The 16319-nt window shown below is 43.8% G+C and overlaps 1 protein-coding gene across 1 annotated transcript; it reads left to right on the forward strand.

Annotated features, from left to right (window-relative positions):
* Positions 1-163: 163 nt before the first annotated feature.
* IDH3G (isocitrate dehydrogenase (NAD(+)) 3 non-catalytic subunit gamma) lies at positions 164-15502 on the forward strand. The gene is made up of 14 exons (XM_070741346.1): positions 164-305; positions 3201-3242; positions 6073-6084; positions 6852-6949; positions 7092-7204; positions 7563-7623; positions 8059-8191; positions 9125-9258; positions 10467-10569; positions 10967-11113; positions 12404-12498; positions 12665-12725; positions 14329-14424; positions 15222-15502. Exons 1-14 carry the CDS (start codon positions 237-239, stop codon positions 15222-15224), a joined length of 1167 nt encoding a protein of 388 aa, XP_070597447.1. The 5' UTR covers positions 164-236; the 3' UTR covers positions 15225-15502.
* Positions 15503-16319: the final 817 nt, after the last annotated feature.

Consider the following 16319-nt stretch of genomic DNA (forward strand, 5'->3'; position numbering starts at 1 on the left):
GATAAAATATAACGTCAAAGCCATATGAATGAAAAACTCAATTCGCAATTGAATAAGAATATAAGTGAAAAATATTCCTATCTCTATGGTTGCAAAGACCATAGAGTCTTCCCCCAATATGGCGCATGAGTGTTGCGCGATCACCCACGCGCGAATACGGAGACTCGACCGGGATTTTGTCCTAAATCTCGCGATACAAGGGACTACATGCTCGTCTTTCCGAAGGAGACTGAAGGATGGCGGTTTCGGTAGTTTTGACCACAACGAGGCAGCTTTGGAGACCGATTCTGCTGGTACCTCGATCGGTGAGAGGATTATTAAATATGGTTTAAACTTCGAATTTACAGGATGCGAAATGAAATAAGGATACTTCAATTTGTTCAGGGAGGAAATGGGGGAAGTTGCTATTTTTCTGATTGGTTGGGATGAGCCTGATAGGCGGCGCAAACGGAGAAAGATATTTTTCTATTGGTTGGACATCTTGAAGGGGCGTTTCCCAAGTAGGCGATTTAGATGGACGGGGCGGGATTATTATCTTAATGGACAAGTAAAATAAATCAGAGCTATTTTTGCAAAATTGGATGACAACATATGCACTTCAAGAAACGGATTCAGATTTGTTTTCCGGTGGGGGGGGTGGTCTCAAAGGAGAAGCAGGTGCTTCTTGAGAACAGGTTCTGGAACTAGAAGCATTCGTAATATTATCTGCTACAATGTTCTACCTGTCAATGACTACTTCAGCTTCAACCACAACAATACAGGAGCAGGCAATAGATAAAAACTTAAAGTGAACTGCTCCAAACTTGATTGCAGAAAATAGGACTTCAGCTACACAGAGTGGTTAATGCCTGGAATGCACTACCTGACTCTGTGGTTTCTATCCCAAACCCCCAAAACTATAACCTTAGGTCTATAACGGGCGTGCATAAATGCACCCACATGCTTACTGTCCCTGTCCTAATGTTCCCTTTTATTTTTATTAATTTCATGTATTCAAATTATGTATATTCTTATATGTATTATCTAATACAAGGTTGACAAAAGTTTAAAAAATTGAATGAAAAAAGCAATTTGTTATTGTAACACTGGATGGTTGTAAGGAAGGCCTTGCGGATTTATTAGAGACAGATGAAATTAAATTCTCTGTGCTTGGGGTGGGGTGGGTTTGTAGCTGTTATTGACAAGCATTTTTACACCTTGAGTGCCATCACATAGAACTTAGAATATATTTAGCTGTATTTGTATACACTTCCTGCCTTTTCTGATTGTATAGCAAAAATGTAAAGAAAAGGTAGAAAATTATCCCCAAATGTTTCTCACCCTTTGCTCTGTTACATGTGACTGTTGGGCATAATTACCTCCTTGACTTTCAACAATTTGTTTACTGACTATTCAAAGTCACACCAGAACTGAAAAATGATTTATGACCATTTTTCAACCTTAACAACCATTACAGCATCTGCATGCTCACCTGATTAAACTTCAGGCACTGGGCAATTGACTCATTTATGATGGTTTCAGTGTCCCTTGATCATATGATGACCCTTTTGTGACCTCCTAATGAGCAAAATCAATGGGGAAGCCAGGTTCATTTAACAACTGGGTTACTAAGGTAATAACTGCAGTCATGCACTTAACAAAAGTCATAAAATGGGGCATAAAATTCACTTAATTGTCTTGCTTAGTAAAAAAAACAACCCTGGGTTCAATTGTAGTTTTAAATTGAGGATTAACTGTACTCAGCATTTTACTTCTCACTAATATCAGCTGGGAGAAGTTTCAGCAACAGGCTTAGAGCCTGTTCTGTCGGGCTCTCTGGTAGACTCCTCCCAAAAATTCACAGGTACAAATTTCAGACACACACACGTTTGAAAATTCAAAACAATGTTCTTTATAATGAAAATTCACTTAAACCAAGCCCTCTTTTGGTATATCAAAGAGCACTGGTCTCCAAACAAACTGGTAATTTATACAAGTCCCTTATCAGTCCTGAGATACTTAGCTTGCAGCTCTGAGGCAATTCACAGTCCTTCTTCTTTCACAAAGTGAAACATACTTTGCCCTGGTTTAGTTTCAAAGCGGGGAAAAATCAGCACACGCAAAAAGTCAAAGTCAGTAAAGCAGTCACGAAACACAATGATCAGATAATCCTCCACAATGGCCAAACCCACAGGCTGCTATTTATAGCAGCCTCACTAATTACCACAGCCCCACCCAACCACAGGTGGCCTCATTTTCTTTGATAATAATCTCTCAGTTGTTGTTGCCTATGCATCGCTCTCCGCATGCCTGGCTGTATCATTAACTCTTGTTCTGAATCCAAGCAGGAGCTAGATAATTGATCTCCTTCTGAGCTGTCTGCCCCACTCTCCTTCTCCCTGTCACTCATGTCTTCTTGGTCAGAGTAGCCTTCATCAGCAGATTTCACGGGGGGGGGGGGGCAAAACAGGCCTGCAGCATGTGGATGTCTCCCCCACATCCACAGTCCTTGGGGCAGGAGCTGGGCTAGAACTAACCACAACAGAGCCAATGTCAAATTATTCCTGTTATAGGAAGCTTGTAACTAAATCCTATTAATGGAATTACAGTGTTCCCTTGATTTTCGCGGGTTCGAACTTCGCGGAACGTCTATACCACGGTTTTTCAAAAATATTAATTAAAAAATACTTTCCCCCCCTATACCACGGTTTTTCCCGCCCGATGACGTCATATGTCATTGCCAAACTTTCATTTGCCTTTAAAAATTTTTTTTAAAAAAATAAACTTTAATAAATAAACATTGTGAGTAATAATCTAAATGGTTGCTAAGGGAATGGGAAATTGTAATTTAGGGGTTTAAAGTGTTAAGAGAAGGCTTGGGATACTGTTCATAGCCAAAAATAGTGTATTTACTTCCGCATCTCTACTTCGCGGGAATTCGACTTTCGCAGGCGGTCTTAGAACGCATCCCCCGCGAAAATCGAGGGAACACTGTATATTGAAATTTGGAATTGCATCCTTATCGTTTTTTTGTGTATTTTTATTCGTTTAATTGGAATTTGATCAAGATATGTGTGATTGTTCTTGTTGTCCCAATTTGATTTTCTGTTAAATCACTGATGTGAATATATTCAGACCTTGTTTCACTCTTAAGAATCTCAGACTTCTAGATTCTCAAATCTGTTCTCTTACCTGTCCTGTTATTTCCCTCTGTCTCCCAGGTGCAGGCTATAACAGATGGCAGTCGCAGAAATATTACCTCAGTATGTATAACTTATGCATCTTTACCATAGAAAGATTTTGTTGTGAAAAACCATGCTCTGTTCCATGGTTACAGCATCCCCTAACCTGATGCTGCATATGTTGGAGCATGTTCTATAGTAATTTAGTTTTACATTGTCAGGCTGGGAACTGTGTAAATATCATGCTCCACTGGATCATAAGCAAACTGGCTTTCAGTATTGAATGAAAATCATCCTCTTCATTCAAAGTTAAAAACAATATATAGTCAATATATTTAGACTCTTTCGGAACTGTTAGGCATTAGGAGTACAGTATGTGTAATAGGAACCTTTTCCAAATTGCCCAGTCATGTTTTCTGATAGCTAAATGAATTAGCAAGAGCAAATAATGAACGATACTGTAAGATCAGAGTGTGCCATTGCAATAGATTTAAGCCACTGGAAAATGTTTTCCAAATCTTTCATTCATTTTTTAAAAAGTGCTTGTTTCATTTTTTTCCCAATTAAAGTTACAGTATTTCCCCGAAAACCAGGCACGGTCTTATATCTTTTTTACAACCCCCCCCCCCCCCCCTAAATATGGCCTTGGTCTTATTATTGGCGGGTGTGGGGGGAGACACACGTCTTACTGAAATCTGACAGCTTTGTGGCATCTCTTGGTTGGTCTGTTTAGTTCCAGCTCCAGCTGTCACCATAGAGCGGGAAGCGCAGGGCTGTTGCCCTGGCCGGGGTTTGGAATCTGCACAGCCGGAGTTTGGGGGACAGAAAGAAAGAAAGACTTCTGCTGCTTCTGCTTTTGGCTGCACGCAAACTCCGGCTCTGCAGCTTCCAAACCCCAGCCAGGAGAATGGCTGCTCTTCAAGTGTGCTATGATGACGGTCATTGGAGGCCACCCCTTCCCCCCTGCTCCTCTCCGCTCCAATCTCCCCATGGTCTCTCCCCCACCTGAGTGCTGAGTGACCAGAGCGCCCGCTGGCATGCCCGGGAAGCACCTTGGAAGGCAACTGAGCCAGACTCCTTTTGAGGAGGGAAGCCTCGCAGGACCCTTACCTACACTCCCTTCCTCCTGCAGGCCCCGCTTACTCTTCCTAGGCGCCCGGCAGCAAGACACCAGGCAGCCATGCTGAGCGCAACCCCCATAGACGCAGCTCAGCTGGCCCAACTGGGGCCTGTTCTCCCTGTCTGCAGCTGAGCTTGGCCTGTAGAGGGCTGGTTGGGGCCTCCGTAAGTGGCGGAAGTGAGGGCAGCAGCCAGCCACCAAATCCAGGCTGACAGCCAAATGCCTAGCCGGGCACAGCAACAGAAGCAGCTGGCGACCAAACCTCTCAGGTGGGCCAGGTGGGGGGGGGGGAGGAGAGTGCACATAAGACACAGCACCAGGACAAGGAACCTTTTGGCTGCATCCTGCATGCAAGGAATCTTTCTCCCTTCTCGCTCCAAGGGGCTGCTGAGGCGAGATGAGTCTCACAAAGACTCATTTCTAGCAGAGTTTGTGAGAGAGAAAGATTTCTTGTCTGTGGCCAAAAAGTTATTTGTCCTGACCTTGTGTCTTACATGCTCTCTCCCCCCCCAACCCCCCCCCCCCCTTGCTGAGAGGTGGGAAGGAAGGAGGAAAGCCAGGTGCTTTGCCTCAGGCAGCCCGCGAGTTTCTTCCCCCTCCCACTTCACTGCAGAGCTGGAGGTGGGGGAGAGTCAGTGGACACAATGCCGAGGAATGCAACGGAGCTACAAGTGTCGGGTAGGACGCGCGTCTCATGGTGGGGAACAATTTGGGGGTGGCACGGGAGGCAGGGTGGGGTGGGCTACAAGACGCACGTCCTACCTGACACTTGTAGCTCCGTTGCATTCCTCAGTGTTGTGTTCGGGAAAGGAAGCCTGTTGTAAAGGAAAACTTCTCACGAGTTCAATCAAACTTCTCGAACTCACAAAAAGTTTTCTTTTACAGTGGGCTTCCTTCCCTGGACACAACGCCAAGGAATGAGACCTCTCATGGTTTGGCGCAATTTTGGGGGTGGAAGATGAGGACCCAGATTGTGGGGGCAATAGCCTAGCTCTGTTTAAAAAGTGCTATATCTAACATGTTGTAAGCCGCCCTGAGTCTAAGGAGAAGGGAGGCATAAAAATCGAATAAATGAATGAATGAACGAATGAATAAATGAATGAGGCGGGATGGGGTGGGCTGGGCCACGAGATACACATTCTACCTGGGACTTGTAGTAGCTCTATTGTGTTCCTTGGAGAGAGAGAGGGAGAGAGAGCAAGAGCAAGGGAGAGGCGGGTGTGGCCTTACCCCACAGAACTGGCTCAGGGTCTTCTTTTCTTTTAACAGTGGTCATCTGTTGCTTCTCTCTCTCTCTCTGCCAAAAGAGTGCTTGCTGCAAAAAGAGCAGCTCCTGACATGACCCCTCGTTTCTCTGGAAAGTAATTGAGGGGGGGTTTATTATAGGGGGGGCTTATTTCAGCACCTTATTATAGGGACATGTATTATTTTAGCAGAAACATGGTAGCTTTCAATCTTTCACGGTCCCTTTTGCCTTTGAATGAAACTTGGGCATCTCTGCAATCCTGAGTGATATTGCTTCCTGGAGTAAAACCCCGCAGTTGGTTACAGTTTATTTTAGGACATAAAAATTGTAAATGCTTTGTCTGAATCCAGTATTTTATTCAATATATTTTATAATTTCTTTACCTTAGGAGAGAGACTGTTTTGGAAAGGTAATGTAAAAACGTAGTAGTAGGAAAATGATTCACAGATGTTATGATGCTTAATTTTATATTTTCTAAGATTAAAATCGGCATTTTTCTTTTCTCTCTCTTCCACCTTGCCCTGTTCCTGTTCAATCATCTGCAGCAACAGAGTATTGTAAGTAATTTTCCTACCTCATTGTTGCATGGAAAAATTAAAGAGCTGGACAAGGACTGAAGGTTGAGCTCTCTTTTAGTTGCTGAATATCTTAAGAGAATTGTAAATTTCTATCCCTGGCAAAGGAAATGGTTAATTTTATATATATTTTTAATTAAACAAACTTCCAGCAGACATGGTTGGTAAATCCACAGTAACTGAATTTAAACATGCCTGGGATAAACATATATCCATCCTAAGATAAAATACAGGAAATAGTATAAGGGCAGACCAGATGGACCATGAGGTCTTTTTCTGCCGTCAGTCTTCTATGTTTCTATGTTTCTAAAAATGCTGTTGCAGGTTTAGAACTGATGGCAGAGGTCTCTTTTCAAAAATCCTTTTCTTTCAGTGAACAGCCAGATAATTCTCAGAATCTCTGAAAGAGCTTTTTCTATGTGGGTTACTCCCACACACAGATTGGGCCTGATTCCTTTTCAAAGCCCAAACTCCCTGTCTCAGGCTTTGTCTCCCAAAGATATCCTGCTCTGTCCACAGAGTACCCGATAGTGCACAAGCTTGCATTGTGCATCTGATATTGAATTGTCCGTCTGCCTGTCCCCACAATGGACAGCCACAGGAAAGGCTTCGATTATTCCCTCTCTTTTTTTTTTTAATGGATTGATGATGATGATAGTCAATCATGCAGATTCTTTGAGAACACTATGGATGATTCTTTCTCTCTCTCCCTCTCCCTCTCCCTCTCCCTCTCTCTCTCTCTTTTGTAGCCTCCCCCAGCCAAGTATGGAGGTCGCCATACTGTGACCATGATCCCAGGAGATGGGATTGGGCCAGAGCTCATGCTTCATGTCAGAGAATTGTTCCGGTATGGTTTCTTTCTTTTCCACTTTTCTAGAGCTGCGCCCAAAACAAAGGCAGCCTAATTCTGATCACTCACCCTGCTAATGCTGGAGGTTTCTGTTTTCTTTGGAAGGTTGGTCCCAGATTTCTCCTTTTTTCTGCCCCAGGCATGCCTGTGTACCCCTGGACTTTGAGGAAGTTATAGTGAGCTCTGAGGCTTCTGAAACTGACATAGAAAATGCTATCATGGCTATCCACCGTAACCGTGTGGCTCTCAAAGGTAATGGTGGTCTTTTGCCCCATATCTTGGGAGTTGGAAGGGCTAAAACCCAAAATGGAAAAAAAAACCCCAACCAGTGTTCATAAAGAGCACAGAGATAGAGTTGTATTGCTGAGATAGTTAATGGAGTTTGGAATAGAGGTGGAAACAGTATCTCCGAATCTTAACAAGGAGAACAAAGAATCCCTGTGGTCTTCAAACCTAATTGGAAGAGTTTTTAAAACATTTTTAAAAAGTTATCAACACCAAAAAGTGACTCTATAAATGCATTTCTTGGAGTGCCTTTCTCAGTAACACATGTTTTCTGCTCATAAAGCCAGAGCCTTTTATTCATTTTCTTTTCCTGACCTTTTTCTAGGAAACATCGAGACAAACCATAACCTGCCACCTTCCCACAAGTCCCGGAACAACATATTGCGGTAAGACAAAAGCTCAACTTAAAATGACAGTTTTGGAACTAGTTATCTTTCAGGTAGACAGAGAGCCATATCTGTTGCCCCAGTAGCAACACAAGTCTGTTTGGGGTCTAGCGTTAGGCAGCCAGAAGTTAGTGGTCCATGTTTGCTGACAGCATATTCAGGTTGTGGTTCAAGGCTAGACCAGCGGTAGGCAAAGTTGGCTCTTCTATGGCTTGTGGACTTCAACTCCCAGAATTCCTGAGCCAATCATGCTAGCTGAGGGATTCTGGGAGTTGAAGTCCACATATCACAGAAGAGCCAACTTTGCCTACCCCTGAGCTACGTTGAAGAAGAGGGGTATCGCCTGTTCCTTTGCAGGCTGCGTTTCTCCTGGTGCTTTCTGAAGCGGTGACTCTCCATTGTGTGAGCTTGCCTTTCCCGTCTTTACCTCCACAGTACAACTTTGGATCTCTTTGCCAATGTGATTCATTGCAAGACCCTTCGAGGTGTGGCAACCAGGCACCATGACATCGACATCCTCATTGTCCGGGAGAACACAGAAGGGGAATACAGCAGCCTGGAACACGAGGTGCTCATTTATACAGGAAGCTTACAGTGTTCTTTTCTCTTTCCACATTTACTGCTAGCCTCAACCCCATTCACGTGGGGAGTAAATCTCTGTCCCATAAGTGTACATTTGTTTGCTTTGCTGCACTGAGAAAGGTAAGGGAATGGTGATAGTGCTGTATGGAAGACTTATAATAAGGGTTTTTTAGTTGTTTTAGTATTGGATTGTTACATGCTGTTTTTATTATTGTTGTTAGCCACCCCGAGTCTGCGGAGAGGGGTGGCATACAAATCCGATAAATAGATAGATAGATAAATAGATAGATAGATAGATAGATAGATAGATAGATAGATAGATAGATAGATAGATTAGATAGACGGACGGACGGACGGACGGACGGACGGACGGACAGACAGACAGACTAGATAGATAGATAGATAGATAGATAGATAGATAGATAGGATAGATAGATAGATAGATAGATAGATAGATAGATAGATAGATAGATAGATAGATAGATTAGATAGATAGATAGATAGACAGACAGACAGACAGACAGACAGACAGACAGACAGACAGACAGACAGACAGACAGACAGAGTGAACTAAGTGTCTTTACGATGTTGAAGTGTCAAAGATCATGGCCTGCCAATCAGAAACTTGTGGACGGAGAGTCCTCTATTAGGAACTATCTGTTGGCAGTCCAGAGACTAACCTACTATGTCTCTTAAAAGCATAAAAGATACTATGTATCTTTTTTTAATCTTGAAGGTAAGACAAGGTATTTTCACAGATTGTATAGGTACAAGGGAAATTACAAGCCAAGATCTGACTTCCTGTATGAAATGGTTCTCTTAAGTCTGGATGTCAGTTTTCTTGCCCTGTAGACACCAGGGCCTGCTTGGGCATGGGCAGTGGTGGAACACAGGAGCACTGATCATGCCCTTTCCACAGAGTGTCTCTGGTGTGGTGGAGAGCCTCAAGATCATCACAAAGACAAGGTCGCTGCGCATCGCTGAATATGCTTTCAAGTTGGCACACGAAGCTGGTCGTAAGAAAGTGACAGCTGTCCACAAGGCCAATATTATGTAAGTTGGAAGATAAAAGCTGAGTTCACATAGCACAACAGTCCTTAATTGGGTAAACTGATTTCTTGAACAACCCATAGTGGGCTGACTATACACTGCTCAAAAAAATAAAGGGAACATTTAAACAACACAATATAACAGTAAATCAAACCTCTGACATCAAACTGTCCACTTAGGAAGCAACACTGATTGACAGTCAATTTCATTTTGTTTTCAGCACATTCAACTTTGTACAGAAGGAAGCATTCAATGAGAATATTTCATTCATTCAGATCTAGGATGAGTTATTTGAGTGTTCTCTTTATTTTTTTGAGCAGTATATAAACCACCACAAAAGTTGTGGCTTAGTGTGAGATGTGAATTATATGAAAAATATTGCATAGCAGTGATGGTGAACCTTTTTTGGATCGCATGCCAAAAGGGGTGTGTGCGTGTGCGGGGGTGTGTGCATGCCCACACCCGTAATTCCATGCGTCCCCCCAAATGCGAGTGATCCCCCCCCACACTCCTGGTACGTGATACCAAGCCTTTCTAGGAGCCTGGGGAGGGTGAAAATGGCCTCCCCTCTCCCGGAGGGCCTCTGGAGGCTGGAAATGTTCCATTTGCCAACTTCTAGTTGAACCAAAAGTCCCCTTGTTTTTAGCTCTCTCCAGGATTCAGAGCCTTTCTAGGAGCCTGGGGAGGGCGAAAATGGCCTTCCCCATCACCCCGGAAGTCCTCCAGAGACCAGGAATGGCCCATTTCCCAACTTGAAGAATTTCTGGCCTCTGGGGGGTGGGGGGGTGTTTCTTCCCAGGCTCTAAAGCTTGGGGAGAATAAAAAATGGGCCTTCCCCATTCCCTCCGGAGATTGAAACAGGCTTGTTTCCAGACTCCCAGTGGGTCCAGAAAGCCTGGATATCAGCATTTGAGGCACATGTGCCATAAGTTCGCCACTATGGTTCTATAGCCTAATAGTATCCAAGCTCTGGGGAAAGTACTGTCAGATATGGTACATCTACGTTTCCCATATAGGCCCTTCAAGTTTAGGATAGTTATTTTCTTGTGCTCTGGGCTGGAGACGGGCTTCCGTCTGGCCTTTTCTCTGTGTTTTCTCTTGATCCACAAGCATTCTTAACCCTTGTTCTAAAGCCCTCATTGCCTCTGTTATTTTTGCTGGAGACCGACCATTTGCTGTGGCTCACTTGTTCCTCTTTTCCTCCCCTAAAGGAAACTGGGTGACGGTTTGTTCCTGCAGTGTTGCAAAGAGGTGGCATCTGGCTACCCAAACATCACCTTTGAGAGCATGATCGTTGACAACACCACCATGCAGGTACCCCCGTCATGTTGCTTTAATTTCAAGTCCAGCTGCGGCTGTAGGAAGCTACTTTACACTGCTTTACACCTGGGCCATGTTGTTCAGATTAATACAAGTAACAGGAGCTTTCCAAGTTTCCAGGCAGAATCATTTGAGGCTGCTTCAAAATTCATGGGACTGAATTTAGCAATCTGTAATCTTATTTCTGGATTAGGATTTGTACTTTTTTTTAATAGGGTGGACAGAAATGATTTTAATTGGAGGTCTTTATGCATACTTTCTGTTTAGATGCAGGGGAATCACACACACACACGCACGCACACACACTTCATGTCTCCTTAGGGGTGGATAAGAGAGAAAAAAAGCATGTTATGAATGCTGGGATAACTTACTGCTTTTTTTGAACCTCCAGCTGGTTTCCCGCCCACAGCAGTTTGACGTCATGGTTATGCCTAACCTCTATGGCAATATTGTCAACAATGTCTGCGCTGGATTGGTTGGCGGTCCAGGCCTGGTCCCAGGAGCCAATTATGGCCGTGACTATGCAGTTTTTGAAACGGTAAGGAGCGTGAGACGGCTGCGTTTTTGAGAAGCATGGATCTCTAAATCAGAACTCACGACATGATAAACAAGCGGAGTCAATTGGGGGAAGGCAGATTTACTGTCTTTTTTTGCTCCATAAAACGCTCCCGACCATAAAACGCACCTAGGTTTGGAGGAGGAAAAAAGAAAAAAAAATTGCCTCTGCCTCCCAGTGTCCATCCGGTATTCATCTGGCTAGTGGCCTTGCAGCAAATAGGCTGGTCAGCTTCAGCATGTTATCGCAGCCCTAGCATGTTGCTGGTCAGGGCTCTGTTCCATTGTGCCCACCAATGGTCACCTGAGCAATGGCTGGATCCCAGCCTACTGTAGACCCGCCAATGGTTCCAACTGGAACCATTGCTGCCTCCATTGGGGAATGCTGGAGCCTTCATCACCGAGCAGCTGATTGGTGGTTGGATTGGTCTCCCGCCAATCAGCTGTTCCAGGCAGCAGGAATCGCTGCCACTGTTCCCTGCTGCTGCCTGTTGCCCATATTTGCTCCATAAGACCCACAAACATTTCCACCCATTTTTGGAAGAGAAAAAAATGTGTCTTAATGGAGTGAAAAATTGGTACTTAATGGCGATTCACTTAACAACTTTATGACCTATAAAGCCCTACAGTGGCATTGGACCAAATTACCTCTGGGACCGCCTTCTGCTGCATGAGTCCCATCAACCAGTCAGGTCCCACTGAATCGGCCTTCTCCAGGTCCCATCAACCAGACAATGTCGTTTGGCAGATCCTAGGGGAGAGCCTTCTCTGTGGGGTGCCCGGCCCTCTGGAATCAGCTCCCCCCAGAGATTTACACTGCCCCCACCCTCCTCGACTTCCGTGAAAGTTTAAAGACCTATCTGTGCTGCCAGGCTTGGGGCCATTAGACTCTAGCCCCCTGGCCATATATCTTCTTGTATGAATGGGAATGAATGATTTTAAATGTTTAATAAGTTTTTAAAGTTTTTTAGCGATATTAATTGGATTTTTCAGATAGGTACATTGTATATGGTTTGATATGTTGTGAGCCCCACCGAGTCCTCGGAGAGGGGCGGCTTACAAATCCAATTAATAAAATAAAAATAAACTGCAGCAAAAACAAGTTTGTGAAATCGTGCATAATGTCTTGATTAGCAACAGAAATTCTTGCCCCAATTGTGGTTATAAATCAAGAACTACCTCTACAATTATTGTGGGACGTAGCACACAAGAGGCTGAGGATGTCTTGGGATATTACTGAAGTCATCCCTTGGGTTTTCCCATTTCTCCACAGGCCACACGCAACACCGGCAAAAGTATTGCAGGCAAGAACATTGCGAACCCCACAGCCATGCTGCTCGCCAGCTGTATGATGCTGGATCACCTTAGGTAGGTCGCCTGAGGGTTAAAATGGATGATCAGAATATACTGAATGGGTTCCTAAAAGGGAAATGAATAAATGATCCTTGGAAACAGCTGCCGTCATATTGGGGATGGGAGAAGAGAGGCTGATTTGGGTTGCTGTCCTTAAGAAATATTTTGTCATCCATTGCAGATTACACAGCTACGCCTCTGTGATCCGCAAGGCAGTCCTAACCGCCATGGATGATGCAGAAGTGAGTTGCTCCTATTCTGATCTGGATAGTCCTTGATCAAGATATTGGAAAGTTTTTTTTTTTTTAAAGATCTAGTCACTTGGACTTTAGGGACCAGTGGTGTCCTTAGAATCTCTTGAAAAAGTAGGAATGTGTTTCTTAATACTGGATGGACTCTATGAAGTGTATTGCTTGACTTCCACTGCAAGGTTATGGGGCTGTACATCAAAGATCCCAGCAGCTGTCAATGATGTAATTCAGACTGATAAGTCAAAATAAGAAAAGAATATAAATTCAAGAAAGGTTTTCCCTGCCCAATTCACCAGGAGCACCCCCAAAACCTACCGAAGGGTTCCACCTCCCAACTTGGGTTTACTGTACTTAACGGGTGCATGTCAGATAAACTAATTCTTTATACATTTGTATTTACCCTAGGAGTTCCCAAACTTATGCTTGTCATAACATTTACTTTTACTTTTTAAAAGTTTAATGTTATTTAACTTGATAATGTTCTGTCTGGGTCCCCCCAGACGCCAACACCAACCAAAAAGAGTATCCAGACACACTGGTAAAAAGCAAAGGCAGTTTATATACTGGAAAGCAAACACAGGTAACAAAAACTGTTCTTACAGACAGGAACACGATGAAGCTTCACAGAGGTTTCACGAAGGCCAGGCAATAAAACAGGATTCTTGCTGGCAAAAACAACACTGGAGATAATAAAACCCACGCCTCCCCCAAGTCTTTCAGCCTTCTAGGCCACAAGCCAAGATCAGAGACGCCAAGAATCGAAGCAAGGTCACAGGACTCCCAGTTGATAACTCTCCACAAGACTGTAAGGGCGGGCCTGCCTTTTCAACCCTGCTGAGAAGAACCACACCCAAACCCAGCTGTTGCCAATTCAGGGATGGAAATACCTTTCTAATTGGCCCCTTCTTTGAGCTGCACGTCTCTGCCTCATGTCTATTATAGCCTGTGCGTCTTCATCCAATGAATCCAGGCTACTAGCTGGGGAGAGCCCCCCCCCCGGGGGCCTCAGGCTGCTCTCTCTCCTCCTCTTCCTGATGTTCCTCTCCCCCGTCTGCCTGGTCCTCCCCCTCCTGGTCACTGTCCTCCTCCTCTGGGCATGGATCCGGCAGAGCTCCAGCCGGTCCCTGAGGAGCCTCAGGCTGAATCACAACAGATAAGGTCCTCAACTTACGCCACCCCTGCTCAGGGATTGTAGTTGCAGAAGGCCAGATGTTCAGCACTGGCCTTCAACTAATTGTTTGTTTGTTTGTTCCTTCCATTCATTCATTCATTCATTCATTCAATTTTTATGCCGCCCTTCTTCTTAGACTCTGGACGGCTTACAACGTTAGCAATAGCACTTTTTAAACAGAGCTAGGCTATTGCCCCCACAATCCGGGTCCTCATTTTACCCACCTTGGAAGGATGGAAGGCTGCGTCAACCTTGAGCCGGTGATGAGATTTGAACCAATGACCTTCAGATCGTCAGCTTCAGTGGCCTGCAGTACGGCACTCTACCTGCTGCGCCACCCCGGCTCATGGGAGTAATTGTGGGACATCTATGCAGTTGAGAGCAAGGCTGGCTCAGTGCAGATCTGTGTTTTCTTCTCTTTAGACCCACACGCCAGATATTGGGGGGCTGGGTACCACCTCAGCAGCCGTTCAATCAATCATGAAGCAGATCACCAAGCCTAGGACTCTCCTGGCACAGGTAAGAGAATAGAAGGAAGGAGCTTCTAGATTGGGGATGGGGATGGTTGCAGTGAATTAATTGCATGCTTGGGCTACAGGGCTTGCCAAACCCATGGGACACAGTTGCATTTATTTTTAGTAGGAAATAGAAGTACATTTGTTTAACAACCTGTCATGAAGGTGCTCAAAAGAGTATTTCTGATTCGTCCTCTCACATCCAATGCAGTGGCTCTGCCATCACTATGATCAAAATTTGGGCCCTTGAAAACTCTCATGTATTTACAATGGTTGCAGCATCCCAGGTCACATGACCACTGTTGCTGACCTTCTGGGAGAGGGAGGCTTCCAACAGGCAAAATTTGGGGGGGCGGGGGGGCAGCCAAATTTCCTCAATGATTGGGATAATTTCCTTAATGACCATGGCAAAAAAAAGATTGTAAAATCAGGCACGACTCACTCAAAACCCATCCTGTTTAGTAATGGACGTTCTCAACAGGAGTTGTAGCCTTCTCCAATATGGCATCGTTCACACAGGTTTTATATCCATCAGTTTTCTATTGACAGAAAGTTTAGGAATGGACCCAGGTCAGGAAGATGGCAGGAGGAAAAAATATTCTAGGTTTTCTTTTAAAATTGTTTTACCCATATATAAAAGCCAAGAAGACATTTAGAAAGAGGTCACTGTAGATAAAGATCAGGTTGAAATGTCACTTGCCTGGCCCTAGATTTTTTGTCTTTTACAGTGTAGCAAATTTAGCGACCTAGATTGATTCTATTCTGAAATTATCTATCTAATATTTGCTTTTTGTTCAATAGTAAAAGATGCTGAAGGCCGAAGCTGTCCCAGTTACAACTACAGCAGATACCCATTCTTTTTCCTCAGTAAAAGCAAAGGAACAACTCTTGTGAATGGTGTGGACTTTTTCATTTTAAACTATTCAAGGAACCTTCTTCTGTATATAGTGTGTAAGTTAATGTTTCTCACCCAGCTCCCTGAACTGGAGATAATAAATGTCAACAGAGAGGTTTTTCTGGATTCTTGTTTTTAGTCTGGTTGACAGAAAATCATAATAAAAAGGAGTGACTTGGAATTAAAATGAATGTTGAAATATTTGGAGAATCAAGGTCCAGAGAATAGTAGCCAGATCACCAAGACTGGCTATTCAGTTGAGAATGGGGACTTGTGAGCAACATTGCAAAAATGGAATTGGTGCTGTTATCTTTGAATCTATGAATGTTGACCGAGTGCCCTTTGTCATTTTTATATAAGTGGTTCTCAACCTTTCTAATGCCGTGATAAAGTAGTGTCATGTTCCTCAAAGAAAGCAGATGAGGTAGACAACATGTAAGAGTCTTTTCTACTGTGGCTCTTGCCCTTTGGAACATCTTGCCCCCTAAGGTGACATCTGAACTTATCGCCCAGCCTTCTGAAGACTTAGCTCTGCTGGATAGTTTGGGGCTGCAACAGAAAAATATCATGCTGGAGATGGTTGATGGACCAACTGATAATCCCCTTTTCCCCTTACCTGCATCCTGCTTCCTTCTTCACATCTATAAATTTTGTTTTTAATATTATTGCGGTTATATATTTTAAATAATTTTATTTCTTTAAAGGGTGTAAAATTCTCCCAGAGTTGCATTTGGTAGGATGGTTAGCAAATAAAGTTAATAAATATTTTTTTTAAAAAAAAGTGCAGAAGAAGCTCCTTGGATGAGAAACGAAACGTCTTGTAAGAAAAAAGCAGGAAAGTCCAGTTGCCTCCCGAAAAAGCACCTTTAGGGCAACCATGACTTGGATGACTCCAAATACATTTAACAAGTCCATTAAAATGGAGTCTGGGGGTTGCCAAAACGTGTAGAATTTGTTCTGTGATTTGATCGTTTCATCCAGGTATGATAGTTTTGTCCTTATAA

Source organism: Erythrolamprus reginae, chromosome 2 (genome assembly GCF_031021105.1).
Source record: "Erythrolamprus reginae isolate rEryReg1 chromosome 2, rEryReg1.hap1, whole genome shotgun sequence".
Taxonomy (NCBI): domain Eukaryota; kingdom Metazoa; phylum Chordata; class Lepidosauria; order Squamata; family Dipsadidae; genus Erythrolamprus; species Erythrolamprus reginae.

Bases quoted from the DNA above. Each gene is read 5' to 3' on its own strand.
- IDH3G (XM_070741346.1), top strand. From the start codon at position 237: ATGGCGGTTTCGGTAGTTTTGACCACAACGAGGCAGCTTTGGAGACCG. The intron at 8,192-9,124 runs GTGCTCATTTAT...CCCTTTCCACAG, and splicing joins ACAGCAGCCTGGAACACGAG to AGTGTCTCTGGTGTGGTGGA. The intron at 11,114-12,403 runs GTAAGGAGCGTG...ATTTCTCCACAG, and splicing joins ACTATGCAGTTTTTGAAACG to GCCACACGCAACACCGGCAA.